This window comes from Octopus bimaculoides, chromosome 6 (assembly GCF_001194135.2).
Source record: "Octopus bimaculoides isolate UCB-OBI-ISO-001 chromosome 6, ASM119413v2, whole genome shotgun sequence".
Taxonomy (NCBI): Eukaryota; Metazoa; Mollusca; class Cephalopoda; order Octopoda; family Octopodidae; genus Octopus; species Octopus bimaculoides.
The window spans coordinates 114,920,105-114,929,078 of NC_068986.1; the positions used below are offsets into that span (position 1 = coordinate 114,920,105).

Consider the following 8,974-nt stretch of genomic DNA (forward strand, 5'->3'; position numbering starts at 1 on the left):
GGCACAGGAGTGGCTGTGTGGTAAGAAGCTTGCTTCCTAATCACATGGCTCAAGGTTCAGTCCCATTGCGTGGCACCTTGAGCAAGTATCTTCTACTATAGCCTCAGGCTGACCAAAGCCTTGTGAGTGGATTTGGTAGACAGAAACTGAAAGAAGCCTGTCGTATATATATATATATATATATATATATATGTATGTATTTGTGTGTCTGTCCTCCCCACCATCACTTGACAACCAATGTTGGTGTGTTTCGTCCCCGTCACTTAGTGGTTCGTCAAAAGAGCCCAATAGAATAAGTACTAGGCTTACAAAGAATAAGTCCTGGAGTTGATTTGTTTGACTAAAGGTGGTGCTCCAGCATGGCTGGAAACAGCATGCTAAGACAAAGTCCATCGTTACTGATATATTAGTCTGCTGCTGATATGTTTTTGTGTTATTTAACACAGCATGTCCATGTATTATCTCTAGATGAATACTGCTGTTAAGTTGGCTTTCCATGATGTACTTGCATTGAGTATGATACACAGATAGCTATTTTAATCTAATACTGCTTCTGCTGCATGTAAGATTTTATATATATATATATCATCATCATCATCATCATCATCATCATCATCACCCACACATTCAACAATGTTTTGTGAAAGTAATGTTATTGTATTTAATGTCACCAGTGTGATACTAATTCAGTGAACTTCCACCAAAAAGTGTTAAGGAATGCTAAGACCAGAAATGCTGCATCCTTTCAAATGAGCATTGGTCAAGAGAAGCTCAGTTCATGTGAAGTTTGGAGGATCTCCTCTTTTTACAATCATCAATGGGTCTGAAACAATCACATCCTCAAACATCTCACTCCCCCCACCCCAAGCCATTTTGATAGCTTTTTCTTGGCTGTAGTCTGTAGATTGAATCATCATCATCATTATCATTATCATTTAGCATCTATTGTCCATGCTGGCATGGGTTGGACGGTTTGAGCAGGACTGGCAAGCTGAAAGGCTGCACCAGGCTCCAATCTGGTCTGGCAGAGTTTCTACAGCTGGATGCCCTTCCTAATGCCAACCACTCTGAGAGTGTAGTGGGTGCTTTTATGTGCCACGGCACAGGAGCCAATTGGGGTGAGGGGGCTGGCATCAATCATGTTTGGATGGTGCCTTTTACGTGCCACCGACACAGGGAGCCAGTCAGGCAGCACTGGCAACGACCCATGCATGAATGGTGCTTATTGCGTATCACCAGTATGGGAGCCAGTCAAGTGGTACTGGCATCAGCCACAACTACACAGTTTTAAAAATTATTAAACCTTAACTTACTGAAGATATATCCAGCCACTGAAGAGATTTCTCTGTCTAACACCTTTGTTTATTCTGACATCTTCAATGATACATCCATACATTGTTTCCCAATGAAAAACTTGAAGAAACTTCCAGAAGATTTTTGGCTAAACAGATCAGAACCAAATTATAATTTATCAGATATTGAAATTATTGTAAATAAATAAATATTTTATATAAAACTGAAGTCTTTTGTTGACTTTTCTTCTTATGTGAGACAACTTTGAGTATTATTTTCATGTCATTGTGGAAGTTTATCAAACATAATGATTGCAGTTATGGCTTTATATTCCACAGGTTGCAAACTTTAGTCACCTTTCACATTAAATTCTTAAATTATCATCATCATCATCATCATCATCATCGTTTAACATCCGCTTTCCATGCTAGCATGGGTTGGACGATTTGACTGAGGACTGGCGAACCAGATGGCTACACCAGGCTCCAATCTGATTTGGCAGAGTTTCTACAGTTGGATGCCCTTCCTAACACCAACCACTCTGAGAGTGTAGTGGGTGCTTTTACGTGCCACCGGCATGAAGGCCAGTCCGGTGGTTCTGGCAACGACCTCGCTCAAAATGGTATATTTTACATGCCACCTGCACACTCCAGCGGCACTGGCAACGATCTCGCTCGAATGACTTTTCACGTGCCACGCTCGAATGGTGCTCTTAGCACTCCACTGGTACAGGTGCCATCACAATTTCGCTTCACCTGCTGTGAGACACAGGAACCAACTGAAAAAGAGATTCATGGAAAGTGAACCAAAGAAGATGGAGGAACCAATGGAATGGTTGTATAATATGTTCCAAGTACCAACGCCACTGCAGGTGATTGAACCCAGGCGTACAAGTGAGAGGAAAAGAAAACATGTAGAGGTTCTGAAATTAGATACCAAGCTCAAAAAAATATTAAATTGAACGAAAAATAAAGACTCAAAAAAGGGAAAAAGAGATGTGTATGTGTGTGAATAAAAATAGATTATTGCTAAATAAAATGACACTGCCTAAGAAAAACTTTAAAATGTTGTAGGTACTTATTTTATCGACCTTGAAAGCATGGAAAGCAAAATAGACCACAATAGAATTTGACTCAGAACGTGAAGACGGTCAAAATGTAGTTAAGCATTTTGCTCCACATGCTAACGATTCCAGCAGCTTGCCGTTATTTTTTTTTTTTTATCTATTTACAAATATTAGTAAAAAATATAAAATTTTTATTTACTAATATTAAACACCTGAACATATCAGCTGAAATATAGAGAACTCATGGCAACCTCAGTGGTTGCCATGGCAACAATTCGTGATTGTGGATATGAAATTGTTCCCCCTCCACCTTATTTACCAGACTTAGCCCCCTCTAACTTTCATCTATTCCCCAAAATGAAAAAAGCCCTGGCTGGTCGCCATTTTGCCAGTGACAATGACGTCATAGACGCTGTAGGAAGTTTCTTGGAGTCTCAAACAAAAGAGTTCCTCTACGCCAGGATAATGGCGCTTCAGCACCACTGGAGAAAGTGTTCAGCCATCGAGGGGGACTATGTTGAAAAATAAATCATCAGAAGTGTTGTACTATGTTTTGTTTTTTTGAGGTTCAAGACTTTTCATACACCCCTCGTACTTACTTAGGTAATTACCAAGAGTGCCTTTGGATACATTTATCCATTAGAGGGTTTAAACACTTCTAACTTATACCTGCATATACATATATATATTGTACCAATAATATCAATAATGATAATAGAATTGATGAATTATTAATTACTGTTACTCTATTACTTGCTCTACGGAAATTATGCAGTCCTGAATAGGACTCTCGGATTTACCAAGCAAGAAACGTTACCAGAGCCTAGCAACTTTTTTCTGTTTGTTCGGGCATCACAAAATGAGCGTTGTGGTTAGCCGGCATCTGAAACCGAATTAAGAGGAAGCATGGTAACCGCAAGGATGTTCTATTCCTTTAAACTCATATATATATATAACATGAATAAGAATGAAGTCAACTTTTCGATTATGTAATGCAGATTTCCATGAGAGTGGCTACTGTTTATTTATTGATTATATAATAGAACAAAATAATCAAACCACTTCGTCAGACGTGACTTGAATTATCAAATCACAATTCATTTTGCAAGAAATTTATCTCAACATTCCATGAAAATGTTTTTTGTAGAAGAAAGCGTTTTCAAACACATTAATTGAAGGGATAAGTTTAATTTAGTATTTAGCCAATCAGCGCAGTTATTTTGCCCGAGACATTTATGAATGACATTTAGTGTAATAAAATTTTTCAACTTACAAATTGTAGGACACTTTATATATACTCTAATGTATACGAGACAATTTCAAGAAAAATATAACCATAATAGAATCCATCTGTAGATTTGTAAGTATAAAGAGATCACAAGTTGACATCAAAGAAAACATTAATAAACTACATTGTCAAAGATAAGGAATATATAGATAATATCATCTATATTATTTATATTATCTACACCACAAAACCCTTTCGAACGAGCAACACTGTTTACACGTCTCCATGCTTGGAAATGACTAAATATAAACTGCTATTCGAACTTACACACCATGTACAGGAAATTTTTTTACCACTTCTATACACCATTCTCCTCGAATAATGGAACTGCAACTACAATATCTTTATATATCTAACCTCTACATTCATTCTCTTATTTCCCTCTATATTCCCTATCTTTTCTACAATAATTCGAACTCAAATATTTTCTCAAACCGTCTCTGATGAAGGGATATTCATAATATGCCAGAAACAGCTGTAAGACTATTTCATTATAAATGTTCTGAAAACTCCTCACAGCCTTGGATTTGTTATCTCATTCTGTCTAATAGATAATATTATATACAAATACTCGATCGCCACATCTCGAATAGTATGTACATATATTAACGTCTTTTCAACTATTTTCAAGGCAAGATTATGCGACCATTTACATAGCTTTAAAATTGAAAATAAAGCTAATTGTGCATCACTGTCCAAAATGATCTGGAAACTTAAGCCTCGTTGTATTGATTACTCGATCTTCTTGTCTGTAGATAGACGAGTCTTGCCTTATAAAGGCAGAGGGGTGGGTGCAGATTTATGTTGCGTTGAGGCACTTGAAAAAAGAAAAGGCAATGGAAATATTTTTGCGCACGCGCGTTTGTTTGCCTGCACCATAAAAAAATACTGTTGACAAAAAAGAAGCTGAATGTCCAGTGAATCGTACCAAACCATCAGCGTCCAACCAGCTGTGCCCAACCATCTCATTCCGCTGTCTGTATAGCAGCAGCAGCAGCAGCTCTGCCTACAGACATCTTAATCCTAGAGATGGGAACAGTAGTCCAATGCTGGACTCTTCTGAGTTCTGTACAACGTTAGTAATTAACGCTGGAATTTAAAGAACAAACCCCTATCTTTCAACACTTGTGATTGTTGACTGTATCTGTGATGAGGTACAAGAAAGGAAGTGTTAAGACTGGGTGGCGACAGAATTTACATCCATTTATACAGCTTACCTTATACACGATCCGAAAAAAGTTAATTCAACTTGTTAGAAATAGCAGTTAAATATTCTTAATACCACCTACTGACTTAGAAGATCCCTATGAACGAGTAAAAAAAATCAAGATGGGATTATGGCTGGAATACTTTTCAACATCAGTTGTTCGCTCCATCATAGCTGACCAAGTGTGAAACAATAACAACGGCGACCATAACAACAGCAAGTCTTATAAAATATTTCACCTTCTTCAAGAATATCAGCCAGAAGTTATTCGACTAATCCTGGAAACTTTCTTAGTCAGATCCATAGTGACGCCCTAAAGATAAACCACAAGTCCTTCCTAAGATTTCTATTCTTCTGTAAACATTTCACTCGGCAAGAATGTCCAAGCGCTCGCTTCACTTTACTAGTTTTTTTTTTTATTAAAGCGGTTCAGATTTCGATGTTTTTGTGCTGCACCTTCGTTAAATGTGTTTACTCCCCCATTGATCTGTACTGAAGCCTGTTAGAGCCACTTAATCTCCTACCCGGTTTAACATCACAACCTGGTATTTGGATGTTCCTTGTGTAGTTCGTGGGTGCCATTAACGGAGCCTATGATGCAGAATACATTTGGGCCAGGTCTGCAGTTTTAGAATAATCTCCACCTTTCCTCTCTCGGCTCTCAGACGCTTTGAATATGGGCTAAGCTATGATGAAGAAAATAAAACTACTCCGTTCTCTGGCAATAATATCAGGATCTTCCTACGCAAGGTCTGCACTTCTTTAATTCTCTTTCACATGCGAAGGTCACTATTTTAATGGCTGATATCAGCAACTTTTTCACTAATCCGTAAATGACTTTGTTTGTCTTCGCTGTTGTTTGGTTCATCGACTGACATTTTGGTTCTGGAAATTTCCACAGGAAGTATTTTACCTTAATCTATTCTTTCACTAGTTTCAGTCATTGGACCCTAGCCATGCAGGGGCTTTACCTTTAAGGGTTTTTAGTTAGTCATACTGAACTCAGTAAATGTTCCAGCCTTGTATTTTCTAATGATCTAGATTTATCAAAATGTCAAGTTGCGCTTTGTGACATAACTGTGGTTTTTACATCGGTAGACATAAGCCGACAGAAGGAAACAGCACGTCTGTCTACCAGAGTTTGCTGTGTGACGGTGGTGACTTAATACTAATCAATTGTGGATGCGATATAGGATGACTGTGTATGCAGCATCAGGACCTGCCAGATATGGGAGCAGGGTTTCTTTGTGCGTTTCATTTGAGCTTCGTAAAAGATTTGTTGTTGTTGAGAAAGGGAGTGGGGCGGATTGAAATATTTTCTGGTTCTGGAAAATAAATCTTTGTGATGCAGATTTTTTTTTTATGGGGAGAATATACATAGGATGGGCCTTGAATAATGGCGAGGCCTAGTATTTAAAGTGATTGGGAGGTGGGTTCCGGCGGCATGTTATTCATGTCTAGAAGTACGATAAGGACTTCTTGACATGTGTAGTAATATTGACTTTTTTTGTTAAGGCGTCGAAATTGATGCCCCTCTACTGGAGATGGTTTCTATTCATGTTAGTGCAGATTTGGCGTCTACGTTGTATAAGGACGACAATTGGGTGCTGAAGGTTACGGAAGAATGACGGATTGTATCATCTGCATAGAAGTGGGTGATGTCGAAGTTAGCAGTAAGTTTGCCATTGATGTGCAGGAGGAGAAGTGTGGGGGATAAAAACAGAAACAATAGGCCACGTCTGGGTTTGAGAGATGGTTAGAGACATTTCCCACAGTATATGTCTTGGTAGTGTCATCAAACATGAAGTCACTGTTCCAAGAGATAAGAGATGAATGACGCCCATTAGGGGTGAAGTTTTCACAGGAGATTCGTACATCAAACTCTCATGAAAGCTTTGGTAAAGTCGAGGGCAACAAAACTGCTTTTATTAAAAGGTTAGGGGCTAAAAGCCCAGTGGTGAATAATTTAGAAATGAAAATCTCTTTCAGTCTGGTTTTATGAAAACCTAGGGTGTTGGTAATTAAGGAGAAAAAGAGATTTACAGAGTAAAGTCGTGAAGTCCCGTCAACACGACAGAAAAGTATCGTTAGCTAAAAATAAAAATAAATAAAAAAATGAAAGAAAATCTTGTGTTCAATGAAAGAAAGAAAACAAACGAAAACATAAAAATTAGATAAACTTTAATCTCAAACCAGGCTTATATTTTTTGTTTAATTTTAAAATACTTTTCTTTAACTCACAATAAAAATAACAAGAATCACACTAAATGAAAAAAAAACAATAAAAATAAAATTAAAAGTCAACAAATAACCCCCAGAATCTGCCCAAGGTGGTGATGTAAAAATAATATTTTAATCCTCAAAACAACTCTGTCCAATATCACAACGGTGTGAGGAGCAAATACTCTCGTCCGATTGGTAATTGGTAGAATACTCACTGTAGCATGAGGCAACAAAACGAAGACCCATTAATTGTCATATTGCGGCTGGAAGAAATAACTAAATTACAAACACTCTTTCTTCACTTTTAATTACAGCAAATTATTATTGTGTTGAGTGAAAAGTTTTGCAATATTTTGGTAACTTATTTGCTTTATTCGTCAAATTACAACAAAAATAGTTTAGTATTCAGAATAGAAGCCATGGAGTTGCAAAAAGTGATATCAACGCGAGATCAAAGAGCAGGCTTTCTGTCAGCTCTTTCATTTTACGTTGATATCAATTTTTGCCCGAGGCGATGAACTCCTTCCCTGAAGCTTCCACCTCCTCTTGGTTGATGAAGCATTGAGAGCGCAGGAAGTGAGTCATGGATCGGAGCAAATAATAGTCCGAGGGGGCTAGGTCCGGATTATATGCTAGGTGTGGCATCAATTCCATTCCCTCAAGTTCCTGGAGTTTGTTCCGGGTTATTCAAGCAGAATGAGGTCTCGTGTTGTCTTGCTGTAGAAAAGCTTGCTTTCTGTTAACCAATTCCGGGTATTTTTTTGTTGCACAATGGCATACATCCTCTCCAGCCCTTCGGAGTACAGGTTGGCATCGATGGCTCGACCATCCAGAATGAACTCGTAGTGAATTATCCCCCTCATAATTCCACCAAACCCTGAGCATCGCCTTGTGTTCGAAACGTCCATGCTTGGCCACAAGTTCCGGAAGCTGGTCCCTGCTTAACCACTTCTTATGCATGTTAGGATTGCGGGGAAACTCTATCCCTCGGATTATCATTTGTTCCGATCCATGACTTACTTCCTGCACTCGTCACGCTTCATCTACCAAGAGGAGTGGAAGTTCCAGTGGAGGAGTTCTTTTCCTCGAACGACAAGAACGGGTATCAGCGTGGGATCAAAGAACTGGCAAAAAGATGGCTTCAGACGGTGCAACACGATGGCCTCGACTTTGAATTTTTGACCGCTTTCGTTGTAACTTGACGAATAAAGCAACTAAATTACCAAAATATCGCAAAACTTTTGTCTCAACACAATATCATTATTTGTATCATGTTTTCAGCAGTTACATCTAGGTCTCTCTTATGCCGTCCGATGTATCCCACCATCCCATGTTCGTTCCTGAGGTATAAGCAGCATCGTCTTTTGTGTGCAAGGTGCTTATATAAGCAACATCTATTGCGTTTTGTCGTGGGGTTCATCTTGCTGTTTTTTTTTTAGGGTTTCGTCTGTTTGGTATGCGAAATACGTAGAAGGTGGTGCAGTATTGTGTGTGACGTTGATGTTGTGACTCTATTTTAGATCCCGGTCAGCTCTGGCAGAGCAGACCAACCATTAAATGCATTCCTGCCGCGATTATCCCGCCCTTCCCTTGAATAGTACATATCTAGAACTACATTATCAATGTGCCTCCGCCCCGACCATTTACCAAGACAGTAAAGCGATTTGAGGGAGAGATTGCTGCTACATCTACCTGGTCGTGAGACTTTGTGGAGGCTCCTTCGTTCGATTAGGTTCTCCGAATCATTGGAATTATTTTTTGACAGAAATTCTGTTGGTTGTATACTGTGCTACATCTTAATATTGTGTCGGTTATATGCATACTCAGTTGCGTAGTGGTATTTGTATTTGGTATATACTGTGATATATATATATATATATATATATATATATATATA

At 38.5% G+C, this 8,974-nt stretch overlaps 1 protein-coding gene across 2 annotated transcripts in view; it reads left to right on the forward strand.

The window, feature by feature from the left end:
- Window positions 1-1,521, forward strand: part of LOC106872075 (SRR1-like protein) — a 14,468-nt gene extending 12,947 nt beyond the window's left edge. For both annotated transcript variants that reach the window (XM_014918930.2, XM_014918929.2), the window contains one exon: window positions 1,319-1,521. In XM_014918930.2, coding sequence (XP_014774416.1) covers window positions 1,319-1,501 — 183 coding nt within the window. In that variant the 3' untranslated portion in view covers window positions 1,502-1,521. The remainder of the gene's footprint in view (window positions 1-1,318) is intronic.
- The last annotated feature ends 7,453 nt before the right edge of the window (window positions 1,522-8,974 follow it).